The 26113-nt window shown below is 37.6% G+C and overlaps 1 protein-coding gene across 2 annotated transcripts in view; it reads left to right on the top strand.

Annotated features, from left to right (window-relative positions):
* Positions 1-26113, top strand: part of MSRB3 (methionine sulfoxide reductase B3) — a 180120-nt gene that overhangs the window by 98150 nt on the left and 55857 nt on the right. For both annotated transcript variants that reach the window (XM_052639631.1, XM_052639632.1), the window contains exon 5: positions 7043-7071. In XM_052639631.1, the coding sequence (XP_052495591.1) occupies positions 7043-7071 (29 nt within the window). The remainder of the gene's footprint in view (positions 1-7042; positions 7072-26113) is intronic.

Genomic DNA, 26113 nt, shown 5'->3' with positions numbered 1-26113 from the left:
TTCAGTCAGTCAGTCAGTTCAGTCACTCAGTCGTGTCTGACTCTTTGCAACCCCTTGGACTGTAGCATGCCAGGCCTCCCTGGCCATCACCAACTCCTGGAGTTTACTCAGATTCATGTCCATTGAGTCAGTGATGCCATCCAACCATCTCATTCGCTGTTGTCCCCTTCTCCTCCCACCTTCAATCTTTCCCAGCATCAGGGTCTTTTTAAATGAGTCAGTTCTTTGTATGAGGTGACCAAAGTATTGAAGTTTCAGCTTCAGCATCTGTCCTTCCAATGAATATTAAGGACTGGTTTCCTTTAGTATGGACTGGTTGGATCTCCTTGCAGTCCAAGGGACTCTCAAGAGTCTTCTCCAACACCTCAGTCAAAAGCATCAATTCTTCAGCACTCAGCTTTCTTTATAGTCCAACTCTTACATCCATATATGACCACTGGAAAAAACATAACTTTGACTAGACAGACCTTTCTTGGCAAAACAATGTCTCTGCTTTTTAATATGCTGTCTAGGTTGGTCATAACTTTTCTTCCAAGGAGTAAGCATCTTTTAATTTCATGGCTGCAGTCACCAGCTGCAGTGATTTTGGAGCCCAAGAAAATAAAGTCTGTCACTGTTCCCACTGTTTCCCCATCTGTTTGCCATGAAATGATGAGACCAGATGCCATGATCTTAGTTTTCTGAATGTTGTGTTTAAAGCCAACATTTTCACTTTCCTCTTTCACTTTCATCAAGAGGCTCTTATGTTCTTTGCTTTCTGCCATAAGGGTGGTGTCATCTGTGTATCTGAGGTTATTGATATTTCTCCCAGCAATTTTGATTCCAGCTTGTGCTTCATCCAGTCCAGTGTTCCTCATGATATACTCTGCATATAAGTTAAATAAGCAGGGTGACAATATACAGCCTTGATGTATTCCTTTCCCGATTTGGAACCAGTCTGTTGTTCCATGTCTAGTTCTAACTGTTGCTTCCTGACCTGCATACAGATTTCTCAAGAGACAAGTCAGGTGTTCTGGTATTCCCATCTCTTGAAGAATTTTCCATGGTTTGTTGTGATCCACACAGTCAAAGCCTTTAGCATAGTCAATAAAGCAGAAATAGATGTTTTTCTGGAACTCTCTGGCTTTTTCAGTGATCCAATGGATGTTGGCAATTTGATCTCTGGTTCCTCTACCTTTTCAAAAACCAGACTGAACATCTGGAAGTTCACAGTTCACGTACTATTGAAGCCTGGCTTGGGGAATTTTGAGCATTTTTTACTAGCATGTGAGATGAGTGCAATTGTGTGGTAGTTTGATCATTCTTTGGCATTGCCTTTCTTTGGGATTGGAATGAAATGGACCTTTTCCAGTCCTGTGACCACTACCAAGTTTTCCAAATTTGCTGGCATATTGAGTGCAGCACTTTCACAGCATCATCTTTTAGGATTTAAAATAGCTCAACTGGAATTCCATCACCTCGACTAGCTTTGTTTGTAGTGATGCTTCCTAAGGCCCACTTGACTTCGCATTCCAGGATGTCTGGCTCTAGGTGAATGATCACACCATCGTGATTATCTGGGTCATGAAGATCTTTTTTGTATAGTTCTTCTGTGTATTCTTGCCACCTCTTCTTTATATCTTCTGCTTCTGTTAGGTCCAGACCATTTCTGTCCCTTATTGTGCCCATCTTTGCATGAAATGCTCTCTTGGTGTCTCTAGTTTTCTTGAAGAGATCTCTAGTCTTTCCCATTCTATTGTTTTCCTCTATTTCTTTGCACTGAGCACTGAGGAAGTCTTTCTTATCTCTCCTTGCTATTCTTTGGAACTCTGCATGGAAATGGGTGTATCTTTCCTTTTTTCCTTTGCCTTTCACTTCGCTTCTTTTCGTAGCTCTTTGTAAGGCCTCCTCAGACAGCCGTTTTGTTTTTTTTGCATTTCTTTTTCTTGGGGATGGTCTTGATCCCTATCTCCTGTACAATGTCACAATTTATATTTTGTTTACTTTCTTAAAGAGGATTTATGAGTAGAGGTGATCAGAGTCCATAGTATGATAGAGGAGTGCTTTGTTTCTCTGTGTATGTATGTGTATATGTAAAATTCAATAGAAATTAAATTAACTTATACCATAGAACCAGTTTTCTCTAACCCTAAAACTGATAGTGTTCAGTTTTATTATCATACTTTAATTATTATTAGAATAGTTTTGGATTTTTTAAATATTTATTTTTGTTTGTTTATTTGGCTGTGTCAGGTCTTAGTTATGGAACTCAGAATCTTAAGTTTTGGAATGTGGGATCTAGTTCCCTGACCAGGGATTGAACCCAGGCCCACTGCATTGGGAGTTCAAGTCTTAGCCACTGGACCACCAGGGAAGTCCCAGTTGTGGCTTTTTGAAGGTGCAGTACTGTGCCTGAGAATTCTGAAAGTATTTTTTTAAGCTGATACTTAAATCATTAATTAGTTTTTGAAAATGTTTCTCTGTACATCATGTGTATTTTTTGCATGTTGACCAGATTTCTCTGAAGGAGATAAAATGGTCTGGGGAATAACAGTTTCTGACATGATTTTTCATATGGCAAATGAGGCATTTTATAGAGTTTTTGGTTACTATATCTTGTTTTTGGCCCTCTGTTAATTTACAGATTCACTTGTTCAAGTGTTAATTCCTGCTACCCATTTAAAAAATTGTCACTTTTCCCATATAATTTTTAAAGTTGATATGTTATATTTTCATTTTTATTCAGTTCAAGATTTTTTTTTTTTGGCACAGCAGATCTTAGTTCCCTGACCAGGGATCAAACCAGTGTCCCTGCAGTGGAAGTATGGAGTCCTAGCCACTGGACAACCAGAGAAGTCCCCTGCTACACCTATTTAATAACTGTTATATACCAGGTGCTATGCTCAGTGCTGGGGACATGAAGAGACCCTGCTGGGCTTAGTGTCAGTGCCGCATAGCAGGGGAGCAGCAGGGGCGGGAGGCAGTTTGCTGTGCCAGGACCCAAACTATGGAGTTACTGAAGGTAAGCAAGAAACTCTAGGGGGAGACAGGGGTAGGCAGGCTGCTGCCGGGACTGAGGCGAGTCTATGGAGTAAACATTTGTCAGCAATGAACTGGAGGAAAGGTGTTCTAAACTGAGGATACTGGATGGAGGCTGTGAAATAATGTGGCAATTGTTGGATTCAGTGAGAGTGAAGGCTACAGTTTAGAGGTGGATTTGAGGCAGGATTACAGGTGGGACAGGAGAACCAGATCATGGTGGGCCCCTTATACCCCATGCAGAGGAGGGTGAACTTGGTGTCCTTAATGTTTTCGTCTGTGACCCATTGTAAGACATACTTTTCTACATGATGGCTCATTACTAGTCCTGGCCCCAACATATGCAGGGCCTGGGCAGGAGGACAAGTGGGGATACAATACAGCTAATTATTTAAAAGTTATAAGTCAAGGCAATAAACTGTCAGAAAAGTTTGCTAACCTACCTTGACAGATAAACCTTGTAACAAAAACAGTGAAAACAGTGTGTAGAATCACTGATATCAGGTAATTGAAAAAAGTGCAAATTTTATTTTATTAAGTTTATTTTTTTAAAATTTATTTTATAGCTGTGGGGCATACAGGATCTTAGTTTCTTAACCAGGGATTGAACCTTTGTCTCAGCAATGGAAGTGCGGATTTTTAACCACTGGACTGGCAGGGCAGCCCTAGGATAGGGTAGATTTTAAATAAACTTGTCTTCCAGCAAAAGACGGTTATTCAGCCTGGGGAAATGCAGAGGTAATGGTAACCAGGCCAAGTGGGAGGGGAGGAGAAGCTTCCCTCAGCCTTCTCTTCCAATGGTTATGGAATCTGTAAGAGAAACACCTTTCTTTTCTTCTTCATTGAGGGAGAGACTCTTTCACTTCTGCCACAGGGTCTGTACTCCTCCCCACTCTCCATTCCCTGTTCCCACCAGTCAGGCCCCCAGTTCCAAGGCCATCAAGACTGTGACAGTCTGGCCTAAGGGGCAACCCCTGGCTTCTTGGTCCTCCCAGCTCCCGACTCTCACAGGAGGGTTTGAATGAAGAATTCTCTGAGCAGGAATGTGGAAGAATAGGAAAAGCATTTTGCCCTGCCCTCTTTGTTTCCCCTTCCTTCTGCCCTCAGGTTCAAGCTCTTTCCTTCCAGGAACAGCCTTTGGCCACTGCTTGGGCTGGAGATACACACACAGTAGCAGCACAAGCTGATCTGTAAAAGATCCACATAGGCTGAGGAAGTCAGCTCAGGGCCATTTGGGCCGAAAAGGCTGAGGACATTGGTACTTGGAGCTTCCAGGGAAATAAGAGACTCCTTGCCTGGTGGAGAGGAGAGTGCAGCCAGAGGAAGACCAGAGCAGATGCTCTTTGCTCATTTGTAAGGCTAGTAACTGGCTAGTATGCATATACATGAAAACACACACACACACAAATGCATGCACTTCTACCTAAAAGTTACACAAAACTGCACATGCTCTCAATATGGGATGCATCTGTCTCTGTTCTACTTCACTAAAAAAAAATACTAGTCATAATCCACTAAATTAGTTGTATAATCCACTCATGGGTCAACTTGTGATTTAAGTTTGGAAAAACTCTGCTCAGTTGTTGGGTGTTGGTGATAATGTGATCAGATTAATGTTTGGAAGACATCTGGCAGCTGATTAGATGAGATGATTGAGCCAAAGTGTTAGTTGCTCAGTCTGACTGTTTGCAACCCCATGGACTGTAGCTGGCAAAACTCCTCTGTCCGTGGAATTCTTCAGGCAAGAATACTGGAGTGGGTTGCTTTTCTCTTCTCCAGGGGATCTTCCTGACCCAGGGATCAAACTCTGGTCTCCCGCATGGCAGGTAGATTCTCTACCTGCTGAGCCACCAGGGAAGCCCTAAATAGGCCTAAAGGTGGTAAGAATGAGGATAGAGAGGAGGGAGAAGGTAGTAGAATCAACAGGTTTGGGTGACTAGTTAGATATTGGGGGTGCAGAAGAAAACTAGAATAGCATCATCATTTCTGACTCAAAAGGATAGGAAATATAGCAGGAGAATTATATTTGTGGGAAAAGAAAATGAATTCAGTTTAGTACATGTGGCATTTGAGGTCACAGCACAATGTTCAGGCAGGATTTAGTGGGAGAGAGGCTTAGTAAAGTGGGGACTGTAACAGGGCTGTTGGGTTTGGTATTAGGAAGCCATTGAGAAAACTTAGCAAGGACAGATCCTCGTGGTTCACAGAGTGACTATGTTGGGAGGTCAGGAAAGGAAGATGTGCAGTATAGGTTAGAATCTATCCTCTCAGTATACTCGCTTGTAAAGCCAGGAAGAAAAAGGGATAACAAGAGTATGACACAGGTTTGAAGGAGGGTTTTAAGTTAATTCTGGAGCTCTTCTATACATAAGGGAGGAGGAACCTGGGGAAACTCAGATATTGAAGATTTAACAGGAAGAAGGAGCAATTGCTCTAGCCTGGTTTCAGGGGAGATGACAGAGTGCCCTTTCGGGCATGAGTCTAGGTAATGTTAGCAGGAGGAGCACCTCTTATACAGGATGCATGGGGAGGCAGGGATTTCCCTTTATAGACATTTGTTGACTTATAGACATTTCCCGTTATAGGCATGCGCACCAGGCACTAGGCTGATGCTGTGACTGAGGACTCTAGTAAGGCATAGTGTAGTGGAGAAGACAGGCAAGGAGACCAGCAGGGCAATGTGTGGTGAGTGTTGCCATTTAGAGCTATGCCCAGAATGTGGGAAACAAAGAAGTGGGCATGATGCTAGGCTTTCCAGAAGAGGAGAGGACAAAAAGTAAAAGTAGGTTTGCACCTGAAACAGGAATCAGGGACACCTGAGGAAAGGATCGAGCTGAGGACTATAGTGGGGCCAGGGTTTGAGACAGATACGAGCCCGGATTACAGCGGTGGCTGTTGATAACCATGGTTGTGATAATCATTTTTTTGTGTTTATGATTTTTGACTTTGTTGAAGCCTCAGCTGAAACTTTATTTGGGGATACTTGAGAACGAATTTTTATGTCAAAGGAACCTGTTTCTTGCTTATCCTTCCCCCCCTTCCTCCTTTGATGACTTTTCTTGAAGCTAATTTAGGTAAAGAAAGCCACCGCTTCCAAAAGTGCTTTGGTACCCTGGCATAATTTCAAAGAAATCTCCTTTCCCACTTAGTTAACTACATTTCCCCAGGAAAAAAAAAAAAAAAAAAACTTCTCTGTCAATGTAACATCCTTTAACAGGACTCCTGCTGGTCGGTTCTTGTATCTTGCTGTGGCAGCTGTGAACATATATACTATTGATTGTTAATGTGTGATATAAATCCAACTGGAGCATGCCCACTAATTGGTTTGAGAGCTAGATATAGACAATGCTGTCTTATAGTAGCTTGTGTAGATAGGCCTAGTCATAGGGTTAATTCTGCTTGACAGCACATCAGCAGCATCTTGAGAATAATTACCCAACAGAAGTTTTCCCACAGCCAGACTGAGAGCTTCAAAGGCTTCTGAATTTACAACCAGTATTAACCTATATCTGAAACATCATGTTCCCACAAGGGCTCAGATTCTTTTTTCTCCTTCTTATTAAATGTATGGGGTTACTAGGTTCATTTACTCTGTGAAGAACTTAGTGAAAAATTACTTGATTTTGAATAATTGAAAATCTTTAATAATAAGTAAAAAGGATAATTTAAAATTTGAGGGTTTTTTAAGTTGCCTTATATATTACTGAAAAGTTAATCTGTAAAGATTGGCTGCCTTTTTTTGTTTGTTTGTTTTACAAAATTTATTCTCTTTCTGTCTCAAAAAAATGCTGAAAAGTTAATATCTTTTCCATACTGTGCCATCTCTATGGATATATACATGTTTAGAGGACCTAAGATTATACATGCACTTAAAATGGTTAAAATAAACATGAATTTGCGTTTTAAAAAGCTGTCTTACTTTTTGACCAATGTACTGAAATCTGTTACTATTATATCTTTCCCCCCTCTTAAGTTACTGTTTAATGTGATTTTTATATTGTAAAAAATTTCTTTCCCTTTGCAGGTCAGAAACCAAATTTGACTCCGGTTCAGGTATGTTTATATTAATAATGTTATTCTGAGTATATTTTATTTACATTATTCTCTGAGGAGTAATTCATCAGATCAAGAACCATTTTGATTTTAAACAGACTAGGCAGTCTCTTTTCAAAACATGAACCCCACCTCAAGGCAGGACTATTGACTGTTTGGAATGATGTTATTAAGATGTTCACTTTGGGATTCTCGATGGTTCTGAAATAAGTACTAAAGGCTCTATATCTGCAGAGTTTCATTTTAAAAGCAAAGATGAAGGTCGTAGATACTCATTGCTAAAAACAGAATGTTCTCTCAGTGGACAAAAATCCTGAATAATTTGAAGGTTCTCTGCAAGTGACTTGTCATCATAAATGGGTAATAGATACATTTAATCCAGCAAACTGTAAAGGGTTTTAGCCAATAGAAATAGAAATTTGTCTATGACTTATTCATTTTTTAAAATTTGTTTTGCCAGGGAGATGGGTGATGGAAAATGAAGGTCACCTTAAGCCATTGTTTCGGCTCTGTCAAGACAAAATTTACATTCTCACAAACAGTGGCATATCTGCCTTTTTAGATGTTTTCTTCTCATTAAGCATGAATATAGCTATATAATCCTTACATTTGACTGTGTCCTCATGTCACTAGCTGAGATTTCCATGCTCCAGAGTTTCTGATGGTGTTTACAATTAAAGGACAAAAATTACCTCATGTTCAGTACAAAGGAATTATGCCTCTTATTGAAGTATTATAGATAAATAAACATTAATTTTCAATTCCAGAAGAAAATAATTTGCAGAAAATATATATAACTCATTGAATTTAAAAGTAACATTCTTACTCTGGTTTAAGTTCCACTATGTTTTAACTTAAAAAAAAGTTTTTGTTTGTTATGTTCACAAAGGAACCAAGGACTGTACTTTTTGATAGTGATGTTAAGGAGCTGATATGTTTTTCTTCTTCAAAAACTGTATCTTTTATTATATAGCTTAATGAATTTCTTCAACTTGATGTGAAACCCTTTAAATATGACATCTGTACGTTTGAGTTAACAATTTCACCCAATTTAAGAACTGCGATATCAGAAATCTTTCCATGCTGTGTGCACTTAGGCTTCTGAGTCACATGTGACAGTGATAATGGAAGGTAAACATTTCTGGTTTACAGTGTTGATGATGTGGAGACTAAAGGCATGATGGCATTGTATCCATTCTTTTGACTTTTTAAAAAAAATTGACTCATAGGAGTAAAATAGGGTAAAATATTCAAAATAGGGTAAAAAGTCTTTGTCATTTCAAAATAGTTTAAATATTCAAATACAATAAAAGAGAAATGGAAAAAAGTGAGTATTAATTTTTACATAAAACTGCCTGTCTTTTTATCATTGCCAATCAGCCATCAAATATTTACTAAAATTCCCCTTTATTGTGGTCAAATCCCTTAAAAATCAAGTCAAAAACTGGTTTTAGCCTACAGGATCTGGAATATAACTTTTAAAAATGAAAAAGTCCACTAGGTTCATTTTGAAGGCAAAACCTGGAAGTAGTGTATAAAACTGAAATATTAGGCAGCTATTGTCAAAGTTAGAAAATTTATGTTAAATTTTCAAATCCAAATTAAAGTGTGCTGCTAAATTCCTGTAGTGAAGGTTAGTATTTATCATGAAAATAGTTATAACATCTGTACAGGCACACATCTTTCACTCTTGTGACCAAAGATTTTGTTCATGATTCTTATTTTTTCTAAGTCTTAATTTTTTTTAAACATCTTTCATGGACAACATCTACCTGTCTCTGAAAGCTCCAAAGTTTTGTGCTCTGAAAAATCTTACAGAGAATATGATTAAATGTTTATTTTTTTTCTTTTAATTTTGAATCTAAATATGTCATGGAAAGAATTCAGATGGTTTCAAGTTAAGAATCAGGTAATTCTTTTTTCTTATAAATTCTTTTAGCTTAATATCAAAAGAAGGAATCATGACAAAGAAAGCTAGAAATGTATTCTTTGGCATTCTAATGCATGCGAATCTTGGTTAGAATAAGGTAGCATGTTGGAACAATTAAATATGTGACTTTAATAGGTTCAGGTTCTCTATTGTTCATCAAATACAGAAAGTAAACTAGCTCTGTTTAATGTTGTATACAACTGTAACAGTGTTCCTGACAAAGTAAGATTTTTAAATGAAAGATGCTGATCTTACTAAGAAAAAAAAAGCTCTTAAAAAAATAAATAGTGTGGTCAATGACTAGCCATAAAGGAAAGAATTTCAAAGTAAAAATATATATATATATGTGTGTGTGTGTATACAGTTTATTTGGGTCCTTCAAGTAAAGGACCCAACTTATGCAGCTTACTGCATATTTGCAGTTTGTATAAATGAGTTTCAGGCTGTAGAGTGAGATTCAGAAGGAAGGAAAGTTTTCATTGTCAGAACATGGTGAAAAATGTCAGTTTTTAAATATATACCAAAATGATCAGCCTAGGAAGTGTTTTAATTTTCTCTTATCAAAGTCGTATAGATTTTTTCTATGAAAGCAGATTCACAAACAACTTTGCACTTTTAAAGTTTTAAAAAATTTTTTAATGAAAAACTTTCAACTGTATATGAAAGCAGAGGGTATAGTATCGTAAGCACGTACACATTCATCATCTAGCTTTTGCTGTTGTCAATACTTTGCCTTTTGTTTCAGTTTTCTTTTTTTGCTTGAATTATCTTAAAGTGAAATACATTTCATGTGATTTTTAAAACCTGAAAATCATAAATTGTGTTGACTTATTGAAAGAAGTCAGTTATTTTTCTGAGGTTTCCATTTATCTCAGAAATTTGAGTCACATACAATTTCTTATGGAGAGGATCCTGACATTACCGTGTCCACATTCAGTTGGAGATGTTGGAAGTTCTATTCATGTGGTGAAGGTTAAGAAAAAATCAGAAGGTGCTGAATTAATTCTAATCTGAGAACCCCAGAATTGTTCTGTCCTCAAGACTAATTTGATGCAAACTTTAGCTACCGTCTAGCTGTGTCCTCTATGTACTGGGTTGTATCCTGTTTAACCTCCATTTCTGTTTATAACCCAATGACCTAAAGGTTAGCTTTGCCAGGTGAGAACAATCAGCCCACCTTATTTCTAAAGGAGTTTTAAGGGTTCCATTTTAATACTGTTTCCTAGTTAATATACTAATGTTGCTTGTCTATGATCCTGAGTAGTTGGTGATTTTACTAACAGAGTGAAACAGACTTCCTTTTATGTTCAGAAGTAGCAAGAGGCAGTGCTCTTCTCCCCACCTCCCAAGAAGGGAAGTTAGTTGATGCTGGAGGAAGCAGAGCATTGAGTTTAGTGTAGTGATTAAACATGAAAGCCATATATCAAATCTCAGGAGAAACATGCTTTTGAAAGAGGCAGAGAACTGTGGAGCATATTGCATGATAGGCTATGTAAACAGAGCCCTGGAGGTCAGTGTGTGGATGCAAACCAATTAAATAAAGAACTTACTGGCTTTGCTTTCTATCATCTGGATGGGGAGAATCACAAGTTAACGTGCACTGGGCTGAAGTGTAAACTTTGCTTGAATAAGCTAGGCACCTTTGGAAACTTCATTAACTCTTTCAATTCACTACCAAGTTTGGTTGGGTTTTGTTTTGTGTGTTGTTGTCGGTTTTTAAAAATTTAACCAAAGTCCTTAGGAAGTTAAAACAAAACCCAGACTATATGGTCTCTTGGCCTTTCCGTACATACCTATCAGCAAAGGTGCCAGTGATGAGCAGAATGGAAGACAAAGCAAAGAATGAATTGCTGAAAAGATCAAAGTTGGCTGTGTAGTCAAATTTCAGTGACATGAGCGTGTCTTTTAAAAAACAACCCGTTTGGAAAAGCAGAGCTCTTGCAGAATAACTGGAAAAAGATGTTTTTTCTTATCTCCTGAACTCTGGGTATGAGGAAAAGATATAGTTAGAATTTACTAGCTACTACATAACATCAGGATATTGTTATTTCTGTTCTATTGAAATAGAGTAGTTTTCTAACCAAGAAGAACATGAAACCTATAAGTTAAAAACTGTATGGTAAGGACTGCCCAGAGTCTTAATTTTGTGGTCCTCACCTTCTCAGGCAGTGTTTGGGTGAGAAAATGAAATACCAAGTTAAATGGTATAGTTTCATGGTCCATAAACATTCAAAACAAAGATTTTTTTTTTTCCTGTAGAGTCATGTTGGCTGAGAAAGTGAATAAGCTTATGTTTAGCGGTTGTTGATTCTGGGCTGCTTGGAATCACAGTACTAAGGAAATGGGCTCACAGAACACAGCAACTCAAAGGTATAAGATTTCATGAAAGCAAATTATGGAGGATTAAGAAACGTAATGAGCGTGGTTTAGTGCGGAGAGTGGAGGGGAGAGCTCACTATTAAATAAAGTCCAAGAGTGTACAAGGTTAGGAGATCCTAAAAGGCACGATAATAAAAGGCACAACAGAATATAATTATCCTGAAAGAGAGAGAGAGAAAAAAAAAAACAACCCTCAAAAGCTCCAAGGAACAAAAAGCAGCTAGTGTCGCTTTTAAGATCTGTAGTTGAAAAGGAGTCTACACCAGGGAAAGGAAATCAAAGAATATAATCAGTTAAAGCTTGAGGCAAAAACATATGGGTGGTGAAAACTAGAGTGGGCTGTTAACGGTGGTCACTAAATTGAAGGAAAATGGGGAATTTGAATATAGAACTAGAATTTTGAAAGTTTATTAGCAAATGAGACAATCTGCCTAACATAGTAAGCCTTTCTCAAGAAATATTAAGAAGGAAAACATTTTCAGGTCTTATAAATGTGAGAATATGTTGACTATCATTTCACTCTTACAAATCAATTTGTTATTTTAGATTTCTTATTTTTGAGGTTCTCTTAACAGTGAAAAGCCAGGAAATAAAATATAAATCTCTGTAAGAATACTGAAGTCTGTCTTTGGGCATCATTCAACATGTATTTATTAGGCATACTACATGCCAGATGCTGATACTCTGCCTCTGACAGAGGGGATACAATTCCTTCTCTCATAGACTCTTAGCTGGTTGGTCTGTTATACAAATTCACATGAATTTCTTTGCATATTTAGCTGAGAAGGGCTACCGAGGTTAAATTTAGATCCAGATGGTGTGTTAAAGAACTCTTGATATTTAGATATAAGCTAATATATTTTATTTTGACAAATTCACCTTTCTTTACTTTGTTCAGAGCATCTCACTGCTTTCTACCTTAAAGAGAACACTTTTAAGAGAACAACGTAATAATGCTAATGGCTAGTGTTTAGTTTTTCTATAGCTTTTAATAAGGAGTGACATTTCACATTTGATTATCATTAAGAGAGATTAACTTAGAGAACGATGACAAATGTTTGTGAATACCATTCTCTTCACTTTTATTTTTTAATTCATTCTTTTACTGGATCATATTCAAGGTTGGCCTGGAAAATCCAGCAACCTCCTCTGTAACAATCTCATGGGATTGTGTGGAAGCACTTAGAGGGGACGTAGCCCTTCATTTACCTTTTACAGACTAAAGGCCAGGAAGCAGTGGGGCATGGTGGCAAAGTACTGAGGTGCTGGAGCAGATAAATCTGAGTGAAGATTTATCTCTCTTTACTTCTAATAATTTTCAATTGGTTTTCTTGGATTTCATGTATAATCATTATGTCATAGACTTAAATTTTGTGTTTTCATTCCTTCTGATTTGCAATTAAAGCATTTGAAACCATAAATTTCCTTCATCAAAGCTTTAACTGAATCCGAGATTTTTTTCAAAAAATCATATTTTAAGTAGACGCCATTTTGATTTTGTTTTGGACACACTGATTATTTAGGAAAGTGTTTTTTTGAACTTCCAAACTTTCTACTTGCTACTTTTATTTAGTAATTTTCAGTTTCATTGCTTTAGTGGTCAAAGAATGTGACCTTATTACTTTTTAACTGTTTATTGTTCTGTACTTACTAGATTTTTATCTTGGGGCCTAGTTGGTGTTTAATTTTTGTAACTCTTCTGTGGGTGATTTGAAAACTATATTCTCTGCAACATAAGGAGTGTGATACATAGTTATTAGATCAACCCAACTCATCATTTTTACCATTATTTGTTTTATTCTTCCTGACAAAGACTTTGAGAGGAGAGATAATTTATCATTCAGTGTTTCTTCTCCTGAATTCTGCCTCCTTAAGCATCACCGTCTCTGTGTTATCTGCTCTAGGTACTCTATATATTCTGGCACTTGCCATCTTGCTCAGATCATAGATTGCACTTGTCCTCCTGTAGAGAACATTATTCCAAAGCAGTGCTCATTGAAATGAAAGCTGCTCTAACTAGTAAACTTCTTCTTGTTCAGTTGCTAAGTCATGTCTGACTCTTTGCAACTCCATGGACCATAGCCCGCTAGGCCCCTCTGTTAGTGGGATTCTCCAGGCAAGAATACTGGAGTGGGTTGCTATTTCTTTCTCCAGAGGATCTTCACAACCTAGGGGTTGAACCTGCATCTCTTGGATCTCCTGCAATGGCACGCAGATTCTTTACTGGTGAGCCACCAAGGAAGCCCAATTAAGAAACTTGCTGCTGCTGCTGCTAAATCGCGTCAGTCGTGTCTGACTCTGTGTGACCCTATACACGGCAGCCCACCAGGCTCCCCCGTCCCTGGGATTCTCCAGGCAAGAACACTGGAGTGGATTGCCATTTCCTTCTCCAATGCATGAAAGTGAAAAGTGAGAGGGAAGTCGCTCAGTCGTGTCCGACTCTTCGCGACCCCATGGACCGCAGCCTACCAGGATCCTCTGTCCATGGGATTTTCCAGGCAAGAGTACTGGAGTAGGGTGTCATCGCCTTCTCCGAATTAAGAAACTTGTGTTATTCCAAATTTATATGTGAAGCAAGAAGCTGTTTTACCATTGTAAACACCAGTGTTTTCCTCTTCCCTCTTGCCCTTGATACCATAACTTTATAAGGCAAAAGGCTCTGCACCATTATATGATGCAAACCTTTGTCTCCACTTAGCATCCCCCGCTACTTCTCCATCTGTCTGGCAAGATTCTATTTACCTTTTAAGGCTCAGCTCAGGCATCACCCCCTCAATTAAATATAGTCTTCCTTAACACCTCCCCAGAAATTCATCATCCCTTCCACTGTACAAACACTGGATCTTGTATTTACGTTTACTATAGCATTTATTATCTGCTATAATTATTTGTATGGATTCCTCTTTCTCTCCCAGTCTATGACTTTTTTTGAAGGCAAAAATCATGTCTTATTCACCTTTATAAATTTGGTATCTGATGTGAGACAATTAGTCAATAAACAAAAATTCAATGAAATTGGGAGATCTCCTTTCTTTGTTCTGTTCTCCAGCTGTGATCGAAATGTTTAACTAACGACCGAAGATTTATCCTCCCCTTTCATGGTGTAGAGTTGTTGCTGGGAAGTGGCTCCTCAGCCAGAGATTACAGTTTCCAGCCCCTTTGCATCTGTGTGGAGACATATGACTAATTCTCCCACTGGAGTATATGTCATTTCTGGGCTAAGTGGATTAAGTATCCAAGAAGCTTTCCCACATCTCACTTCCCCTTCTGAGGTGACAGCAGAGGTATATGTTGAACATGATGGCATCACAGTATGGAAAGAGTCTTGGTTCCTGAGTCATACTTGGAAGAGATCCACTCAGGAGAGCTCTTCATCCCAGAACATCTTCATTGGCCTTTATGTAGAGGGAAATAAACTTTTACTGTAATAGGCCACTAAGATTTTGCCATTGTTTATTAGGGAAGCTAATGTTCCATACCCTGAATAGCCCAATGCCTAGGATATTCTCTGGTAGATAGTTAGTAGTCACTGATTATTTCTGATTAAATGATAAAATTAATGGCTATGGATTACATTATCTATTAATAACCTAAAGATGATCCTTTAAACTAATGATCATACCAATATAGTATATTATGTTCTGCGTCATCACTGGGCCTGTCAGTTAGTGATCGTCACAGTAACAAGGTGTGAAAGGACACCATAAAAAGCAGTGACTTAAAGCAACAGTAGTTTATTTGTGCCCACACATCTACGGCTTGGGTGGGAGCTGGTTGACATAAACTAGTCGCAGGTTAGGCTCAGGTCTGCTTCACAAGTCTTATCATGAATGGTAAAGGAGAAGAAGGCAAGCCCCACTGTGCAAGCGCATTTCAAGTCTCTGCAGCAGATCGGGTAGCATCCCATTGACCAAGCTTGTAGCATGTTTAAGCCAAAAGGAAAGAAATGGAAAGAGCATGTTCTTCTCACTTGTCATGCAGGTGTTAAGCATTCTGTCTTCCCTCTAGTGGGCAGAACTGCCGAATCACATGGTGAAGGGTGTGGAGATAGGAAGGGAAGAATAATAGAAGCCCCAAATTGAATCTATCACAGGAGAACTTTATGTTCTTAGATCAGTTATTTAGTAAAAATATTTTATAGAGTTAGTGTGATTATATTTTTAAGAGGATCCAATTCCTTGTATGTAGTTGCATCATTTGGTAACCTAACTTCAGATGTGATATTAATGGATATATGATGATAGAAGTATTTATATTACATAACGCTTTACCATTTGAAAAGCATCTAATTAATCTTATCGTTTGAGACTCACAAAAATCTTTGTAAGATACACAGGGATATTTTTACCTTTCTGAGATACAGTAAGGTTTATTGAGTTGCTTAAGTCCACGTAAGTGGTAATTGGCTAATCTAGGACTGAACTTCAGGTCTTCAAGTTGCAAGGACTGTGTCCTTTTTATTAGATCGTAAGATAGTTATTTTAATGAGCAACTTTTGTTTTAAAGTTTTCTATTATTAGCTTTTTATTTTGTATAATTCTATGTGTACTATTATATATTATCAAATTTAATCTTTTTTCAAATTAAACATAATATGTTTATAAACATACCTTAAAAATACCAAGTATAGTACAGATTTATAAATGATTACAATGTGGCCATTAGTAGGCCACTGAAAATGTTCCTGGCAGTTTCCCAAGAGGCCTGAAATATTAGTATCAATTGCCTTGGTGAATTTTCTGTTTTCCAGTATCTAGTCTTAAAATTTTAGACTCAGAAACGTAGATATTTCAATAGCTCCCAGGGATGGACTCATGTGGACAAACCCCAAAAGATGGATGAATGAAACTAAAATTCGGATATATTTGTTTACAATGAGAAGTCTAATTTTCACATAGCTCAGAATACTTACATCTGCATGGTCATTGTCTTTTTTCTCTAGTCAAGCTCTATAACTCACAGAATTACTACATGAACTCACTTTATCAATTTGTCAAAATAAACCATTTGTTTTGGGCCTGAAATTTCCTTACTATTGTGTATTATCACCCTATAGGCAGACCTACATAGCGAGTCAGATCATGTCCAGAAAGTCACCCTTTTGCACACAGAGGAGTGTCAACTTAAAAACAATGCACAAGCTGAGAGTTGCAAGTTGAGCTTTATTTGGGGCAATATGAGGACTGCAGCCCAGGAGACAGATAGCTTAGAGACTGTTCCCAAGACCTAGGGGGAAAGGATTTTAGTAAAGGGGGAATACATGCTATCAAGCACTTATTTTGTTGGTTTGTTTTGTAGAAAGTTTCTGCTGGTCCTGTGACGCTTTTGCTAGTCACAAGAAATAGTTGTCACCAAGAAGGATTTTAGTGCTTTTCTAGATATGAAGAATTGGGCTCATAAAATCAGCTCCTGAGAATATCTAACTTTCTGAAGACCTGTCCTGCCAGTTTTTCCCTGAGCACAGAGTACCTCATTTCTGCTCTTACCCTGAACTCCTTCAAAGGGTGTTGAACGTCAGCAGGTGCAGCAGCACACGATTTAATCCTTGTGGAGATAGATGGCAAGCACTCATGGCGAGTGCCAATTTGTGGTTGACAAGAACAAAGTTTGGAAACAGACAAATTGAATGTTTAGCTTTATGAGTTAAAGTTACCATGAATTATCTATCTCAAAATAGGAATGGTCCTGGCCATTGAGACTTTATTTGGCTTTCATTGGCTTCAACTTCATCCATCCATCTGCTCATCCATCCATATAAAAGAAAGTTTTGCCATTAGACTTGGCGAACATACTACAGATCCGCTACTTAAGACTTTGTTTCCAAGTTCTTGGAGCAGGAGACCATGAGTAGTAGCTTTAGAACTTATAATTTACAATTTAAATTTTTTTTAGCTATTGAAGCATATATTAAAATTGTAATGGTTTAACACACCACTTCAGCATACTAAAATTAAGATATAGACCAATGTCAATATATAGGCCAAGACAGAGGCCATTTCCTTTACCTGAGAGTGTTCCCTCATGTTTTCCTTCAGTCAGTAACTACTCCCCAGAGGGAACCACTATTCTGACTTCAGTTATCATTGATTAGATGTCTATTCTTTAACTTCATATAAAATAGAGTCATATAGTATGTAGTCTTGCATGTGATGCATGCGTGTGTGCTAAGTCGCTTCCGTCATGTCCAACTGTTTGCAACTGAACCTGCATCTCTTATGTTTCCACTTAGCAGGTGGGTTCTTCACCTCTAGCACCACTTTGGAAACCCATTGATATCTTTTCTCTATACTGTGTATTTGAGATTTACCCATGTTATTTCTATGGGCTTCCCATAGAAATTAGCAGGTGGTAAAGAATCCACCTGCTAATGCAGGAGACTCAGGAGACATGGGTTTGATCCCTGGGTTGGGAATATCCCCTGGAGAAGGAAATGGCAACCCACTCCAGTATTCTTTCTGGGAAAATCCCATGGACAGAGAAGCCTGGCTGGCTCTAGTCCATGGGGTTGCAAAGAGTCGGACATGTCTAAGTCACTGAGCATGTATGCATGCATGTTATTTCTAAGTACCAGGAGCTATTACCAAGTAGTATAAGTTGGGATGCTTATTTTGGTCCAGTTCTGGCTACCATTCATGCAGTTGTGTTGGCTGTGTGTAGTCTCTTATTTCTAAACATTCTCAGGTCCAGATTACTGTTGTTAATGCATTGAGCCAGTATGTAGACGCTTTTGCATTGATTCTGCATGATCAGTCAAATCACATGTACATGTAGAGCACTTACTATACCTAAGACATGGTGGAGGATATATGAGTATGACAATTCCTGCCCTCATGGAGCTTATAATCTAACTGGAGAGATGAGATACATATACACACACACTAAGGTATCTATAGGTGTAGGACAATATGAGTGGTTCCAGTAATAGAGTCCTAGTAGAATTTAGAAGAAGGTGATTACTTTAGGCTATGGTGATTGATCAGGGAGGTTCCTTGTTGAAGGCAAGACTTGGGTCTTCAACGCTAGAGTTTAGATAGCAATAAAGCCAGTCAGTCAGTTCAGTCACTCAGTTGTGTCCGACTCTTTTAGACCCCATGAACTGCAACACACCAGGCCTCCCTGTCCATCACCAACTGCCGGAGTCTACCCAAACCCATGTCCATTGAGTCGATGATGCCATCCAACCATCTCATCCCCCATCATCCCCTTCTCTTCCTGCCCTCAATCTTTCCCAGCATCAGGGTCTTCTCAAATGAGTCAGCTCTCCGCATGTAATGTTTACATAGTAATGTTTACATAGATGGTGGCTCCTAAGAGCCCTTGTGAAGAAAGAGTATCCACGTTTTTCAGATGTGCAATTCGAGAGGTGGGGCAAGAAGTGACCTGCAGGGGCAGATAGTGGGGCATTGGGCCTCGTTCATCGTCAGTGTTGCTGGACTGCTGCATGCTCAGCGCATGCCTGGGCAGCCAGGCCCATGGTGCCCTCTTGGTCTTGGATGACACACCTGCCATTTCTGTTTTCAGGCATTTCCCAAAGGGAATGTTTCTCCCTCAAAGCTCTCAATTCAGCTGCTCAGTTGTGTCCAACTCTTTGCAACCCTGTGGGTGCAGCATGCCAGCCTTCCCTGTCCATCACCAACTCCCAGAGCTTACCCAAACTCATGTCCATCAAGGTGGTGATGCCATCCAGCCATCTCATCCTCTGTCGTCCCCTTCTCCTCCTGCCCCCAATTCTTCCCAGCATCAGGTCTTTTCCAGTGAGTCATCTTTTAGCATCAGGTGGCCAAAGTATTGGAGTTTCAGCTTCAGCATCAGTCCTTCCAATGAACACCCAGGACTGATCTCCTTTATGATGGAATGGTTGGATCTTCTTGCAGTCCAAGGAATTCTCAAGAGTCTTCTCCAACGCCACAGTTCAAAAGCATCAATTCGGTGATCAGCTTTCTTTATAGTCCAACTCTCACATCAATACATGACCACTGGAAAAACCATAGCCATGACTAGATGGACCTTTGTTGGCAAAGTAATTGCCAAAGTAATCTCTGCTTTTTAATATGCTGTCTAGGTTGGTCATAACTTTCCTTCCAAGGAGTAAGCGTCTTTTAATTTCATGGCTGCAATCACCATCTGCAGTGATTTTGGAGCCCAGAAAAATAAAGTCAGCCACTGTTTCCACTGTTTCCCCATCTATTTGCCATGAAATAAGAAGGAGGTCATTTTAAATAATAAGTCAGTTGAAGATGGACATAGAAGTGAGGGTACAAAATATATTTGAGAAACAGTAAGTAAACCAACTTGCCAGAACTTGTGGACTTTTGTTGAGGGCTAATGGTATACTTGAGAGTCTATTAGAATTAAAGAATTTGGACCTAATTCTGTGGATAATAATAATAGTAACAATTGCTAACTCTGATTTTTATATTGCTGTGTGACACATTGTACTTAGTGCTCTATATTTACTAACTTATTTAATCTATAAGAATTCTAATAAGTATTTGCATTTTATAAATGAGTAGACTAAGGCTCAGAGGTTGGAATTTTACAGTATGAAATATTTTAAGGAATAAGTACAAATGTAGTAATGAGCAAGCTAGAAATCACTTGCTTATTATATCAAAATTGATATTAAAATAATTTAAAATGACAATGACTTTTTAGTTCTTTTTATGTCTCAAAAAATGTTTGGTCTTCTCTTTTGTGTTATAGAACTCTGCTATTGGAAAGAACATTTTCCAAGAGGTGCTTTTGATTTTTGAATTAATTTTCCTGGATAGGAACCAAAGAAGAACAAATTAAAAGTAAATTTTTGTTTAATGACCACTTTTAGTGGATTTTAGTGCATTTTCAATATCTATATTTTGGAGATTCAGATACATATATCACTTAAGTTGTCAGATGGCCTATGTGATATGCAAATACTGCAAATTAATAATCTACCAGTTTAGTTGTACTACTTTTTTGTTTTTGTTGAAATTGTGCTGTGCTGTGCTTAGTTGCTCAGTCATGTCCGACTCTTTGCGACCCCATGGACTGTAGCCTGCCTGGCTCCTCTGTCCATGGGGATTCTCCAGGCAAGAATACTGGAGTGGGTTGCCGTGCCCTCCTCCAGGGGATCTTCCCAACCCAGGGATCAAACCCAGATCTCCTGCATTGCAGGCTGAATCTTTACCATCTGAACCACCAGAGAGGCCCTTTGTTGAAATTAAAGACATTTAATTGATATATACTAAAGATATACTTATTCAACTGTATGAAAGATGATGCTGTGAAAGTACTGCACTCAATATGCCAGCAAATTTGGAAAACTCAGCAGTGGCCATGGGACTGGAAAAGGTCAGTTTTCATTCCAATCCCAAAGAAAGGCAATGCCAAAGAACGCTCAAACTATTGCACAATTGCACTCATCTCACATGCTAGTAAAGTAATGCTCAAAATTCTCCAAGCCAGGCTTCAGCAATACGTGAACCGTGAACTCCCCGATGTTCAAGCTGGTTTTAGAAAAGGCAGAGGAACCAGAGATCAAATTGCCAACATCTGCTGGGTCATGGAAAAAGCAAGAGAGTTCCAGAAAAACATCTATTTCTGCTTTGTTGACTATGCCAAAGCCTTTGACTGTGTGGATCACAATAAACTGTGGAAAATTCTGAAAGAGATGGGAATACCAGACCACCTGACCTGCCTCTTGAGAAATCTGTATGCAGGTCAGGAAGCAACAGTTAGAGCTGGACGTGGAACAACAGACTGGTTTCAAATAGGAAAAGGAGTACATCAAGGCTGTATATTGTCACCCTGCTTATTTAACTTATATGCAGAGTACATCAAGAGAAACGCTGGACTGGAAGAAACACAAGCTGGAATCAAGATTGCCGGGAGAAATATCAATAACCTCAGGTATGCAGATGACACCACCCTTATGGCAGAAAGTGAAGAGGAGCTAAAAAGCCTCTTGATGAAAGTGAGAGAGGAGAGTGAAAAAGTTGGCTTAAAGCTCAACATTCAGAAAACGAAGATCATGGCATCCGGTCCCATCACTTCATGGGAAATAGAAGGGGAAACAGTGGAAACAGTGTCAGACTTTTTTTTGAGCTCCAAAATCACTGCAGATGGTGATTGCAGCCATGAAATTAAAAGACGCTTACTCCTTGGAAGGAAAGTTATGACCAACCTAGATAGTATATTCAAAAGCAGAGACATTACTTTGCTGACTAAGGTCCGTCTAGTCAAGGCTATGGTTTTTCCTGTGGTCATGTATGGATGTGAGAGTTGGACTGTGAAGAAGGCTGAGCGCCGAAGAATTGATGCTTTTGAACTGTGGTGTTGGAGAAGACTCTTGAGAGTCCCTTGGACTGCAAGGAGATCCAACCAGTCCATTCTAAAGGAGATCAACTCTGGGATTCCCTTGGAAGGACTGATGCTAAAGCTGAAGCTCCAGTACTTTGGCCACCTCATGTGAAGAGTTGATTCATTGGAAAAGTCTCTGATGCTGGGAGGGATTGGGGGCAGGAGGAGAAGGGGCCGACAGAGGATGAGATGGCTGGATGGCCTCATGGACTCGATGGACGTGAGTCTGAGTGAACTCCGGGAGTTGGTGATGGACAGGGAGGCCTGGCGTGCTGCGATTCATGGGGTTGCAAAGAGTCGGACACGACTGAGCGACTGAACTGAGCTGAACTGATGGGGTAAGATTTGTTGAATAAGTGATGATTGAATGAATGATAAATGGAATAAAGTTGAGTTTTGCAAAGGAAAGTATTTTTGTCACTTACAAAATAAAGCAGAATATTTATCACTTATAAAAATCATATTTTTCTTCAAAAAATGTACCTATAAACTACCTTGCATCCAAATCATTCATGATATTGATGGAAGGCCATTATATAGAAGGTGAGAGATGTAAATAACAAAAAAGTCTGCTAGCAACTAATATATTTTACAACAGAACAAAGCAACACAAAACAGCAATGCAAAGACTTAAGTTTTAGAGTTTATCAAATTAGTAAGCCCCAGGCTCCCCAATCAGTCAAAAATAGAGTTTGAAGTATTATCCTGATAACATATTGGATTTGCATTCATTTCTATGCTATAATATTTTATTAAAATAAAGTCAGTTTCCCCCTGTGTTGCTGTATACTAAAGTAAAATATACTTTTACTATACAAATGAAAGGGGCATTGAAACTCATTCAAATGTGATACATTAGAGTTGTCTTCGTAGGAATTTCTTCAAATTTGTCACATTTTGTGGCTTGCTTTATATTAATTTTTATCTATATTTTTGCCTTTTAAATTATACTATATGAAAATGTACTCATTTTATTTTTTTGTCATGCCTTGTTTCTTAGTTAGCAGTACTTAAAATATTGTCTAGATACGTGTCTTTTGCTGATTTATTCATTTAGACATTTGTCGGTTTTTGAATTCTAAGCAATGTACTAATATATTTATTTTTCTAGCTGTATGATTTTATGTTTTTTAAGATTGTAGAAGAATACTGCATAGTACAACTTAAAATTGCCTTTAGTTTCAAGTATGTGCATTTATATATACAAGAATTTTTAATTTCCCCGCAAATCTAGTTTTAAAATTATGTGAAATTCATCCATGATGAAATACAATTCCCCCTTCCCAAATTTTCTGGGTAATTAGCATGCATTTTATGTAACCTGAGGATTTTATAAAATTTTATGAGAATACAGTCATGTCAAAATACAGAAATTTCATAGAACTACATACTGTGATGTTTTGTTAAAATGATTCATATCTTTTTGTAAATGAATGAGTGAATAAAAGGGAAAATTTTAGTGTCAAGTGAATACCATTTCATCAGTTTGGAAGTTTAATGTGCATGCATGCTAAGTTGCTTCAGTCCTGTCTGACTCTTTGTGACCCTCTGAACTGTAGCCCGCCAGGCTCCTCTGTCCACGGGGATCCTCTGGAGTGGGTTGCCATACCCTCCTCCAGGGGTTCTCTGACCCAGGGATCTAACGCCTGTCTCTTATATCTCCTGCACTGGCAGGCGGGTTCTTGACCACTAGCGCCACCTGGGAAGCTTCCCTTGGAAGTTTAATGTAACCACACTCAATTCCAAAATTGTTGATTATACTCAGATAAAGCTTTCATGTTGCCTTAAGCAAGCTGTAAATTATTTTAAGATAGTTTAGTGTCTAACAGAAACAACTTTCAGTGTAGAAATTAACTATAAACTACTGTTAGGATATTCTTACATGACTATGATAAACAGGCAACAGTCACCTCTCTCTGCTACCTGTTTGTTTTATAGTTAACAAAGCCAAGGGGGAGAGGCTTTTGATTATTTCGTGTTTGTGTGCCTGCACATACCTAAGGAAAAAATAATCACAGATCCCAGTGTCAGTTTAATTATGCTGTTGATTTAACTATTAATTCAACAGCTAGTTACTGATCACAATGTTTTAGTATTTGTAAACTTCTCAGTGGTAAGGGTGACAACAAAATAGTGATAAATGTATGTGTTTTCCTGAAGTAGGAAATTATATAAATGAACAAAGATGCTTTGTTAGTAGGATTATTTTGAATTTAAAGATATGCAGCATAATATTTTATTACTTAATAGGCATGACTATAGATTTGAGGAAAACGTTTAAAGACAACATTTAAAGAGAACCATGTGTATTTTCACATGGTTAATTCTACTGTCTATTTTATAACCAATTTTAAAGGAAATATTTTTATAGTTTTTCAAAAGACTAATTTGTTTTGCAGAAATCCTGTCTTAGCTATTATTTTTTTAATTACCTTTTAGAAATTCCCCAGTTTGAAAAGCAGTTAGACTAATTCTCATCTCTATCTTGTAACCAGTTTATTAAAAAGTAATTTTTTTCTGTTCTTTCAAAATACTTCAGATTTATCTATTAGAAATCTGAAAGATAACATATCTTACTTTTATCAAATGATTGATAGTAACTTTCTCTTATGATTTATTCTTCTTACTGCTAGATTTAATAATTCTTTTTTGGCATGATTTTTCAAGAAGGTATTTTCCCAATTCTTATGAACTTTGATATATATGTTGTGTCACCAAACAAGTCTACGCAACCAAAAAATGAAAGCATCTACATTAATCTGTTACATGCATTTCTCACAAGTTAATAAAATGGTTGTATATGGGATGTTCAGAAACGGGAAAGCTATGGTTTAGCAAATGTTTTAATCTGTTTCAAATAATTTAGCAGGGAAATATGGTAAAAATGACATGATTAATGACTGAAAATGATTAAAATACTTTCACGTTCTGTTTTTAATGACCACTATCTTAAGCTTCTACTCTAAAATTTATAACCAGTAAAATATTACAGGAAAAATATATCATTCATAATATAATCCACTGGAAGCTGTGTTTTACCTTATCAAATTGTACTTGCTTTTTAGCCAAAATAGCATAAATTAAAAAGAAATTTCAACTAAAATATAGCTTTTGTGCTACTCTTGAATACATCCTTTGAAGTGTTAATATTTATTAGGTTAAGTTCAGCATAAAAGAACTAGGATTATTGTTTTCAGTTAGGCAGGGTAGCATTTCAGTCAATATGTCATTTTTGCATTTACTTTTACAACTAGGCAGACCTTCATCATTTGCAAATAAGTTATTTTAGAGAGTTTAACTATAAATGTTTTCTGTGTGTATAAATAGGTGGCAAATATAACTATTAATTTTGGAGTTTTGCCCATTGATTGTAGTTGTTCTGTCTTTTTTATCCAGAGATAATGATGTGTATTCAGCCTCTGTCATATTTACCTAGAGGAAGTCTTTTTAATCCCTCATTTTGCTCTTTCACTGAGGTTATGTGTAAATACTACATAAAATGGCAAATGGAAAAACGTCTGTTTGGTCTAAAGATACCATACATCTTAAACAAACACATCAGTCTGTCTTTTGAAAACATAGTGATAGAAGTTGTGTTTGGTGGGAAAGGAGGAGGATGGATAAGACCAAAGCAAAAATATGTTGCAAGCTATATGAACCAGTATTAAATCCTCTTAAAAACTGGATAAATTTTTCTGATTGTGTCTGCTTAAGGCAATCATGCCACCCCCATCCCTACACTGTTTCTGTTTCTTAATTTCTGTCACCACTGGTATACCATTTTTCTAAAAACATACATTGATTTCTGATCAAATCTGAAGCTAATTTTTAATCAGATATCATAGTATAGTTTTTTTGAAAACCATTGAATTTATAATTCCATATAAAAATATATTAATTTATTTTAATTATTTCTAATTTGAAATTCCACAAAATGGAATATAATAACTTTAACTTCCTATCCTATAAAGTCTTTGGGGTTAGAGGCCCTGTTTAATTCTATTATATTTATCCCCGGCACAAAGCACAAATAGGTCACAAGTGATGACCGAATAAATGTCTACTAAACTAATGCCAAATGATTAGTCTTTAATTGCTTAAATTTGGTTGACCACATTTATTATGAAAACCAATATATTTGGTATTGTTGCTGACATCTTGTCTTCTTTTTATTACACCATTGTCCTTGTCCTTTTCTCTCCTTTCCCTCTTTGGTTGGATTAATTAAATTTTTACTCCTTTTAAAAAACTTCTAGTTATAAGTTCAATGTAAGTTTTTATTTATCTGCCTACCAGTTAACTTTAAGAAGCCTATTTGACTTTGTATTCTTTGTTAATATAGGGAATATGTTAAATTCTAAAACCTCCATCGGGTCCTCCCAATATAAGGACTTT

This window comes from Budorcas taxicolor, chromosome 5, assembly GCF_023091745.1.
Source record: "Budorcas taxicolor isolate Tak-1 chromosome 5, Takin1.1, whole genome shotgun sequence".
Taxonomy (NCBI): Eukaryota; Metazoa; Chordata; class Mammalia; order Artiodactyla; family Bovidae; genus Budorcas; species Budorcas taxicolor.
Note: the sequence above shows the minus strand (reverse complement) of the source record. Positions and strands in the feature narration are given on the sequence as shown.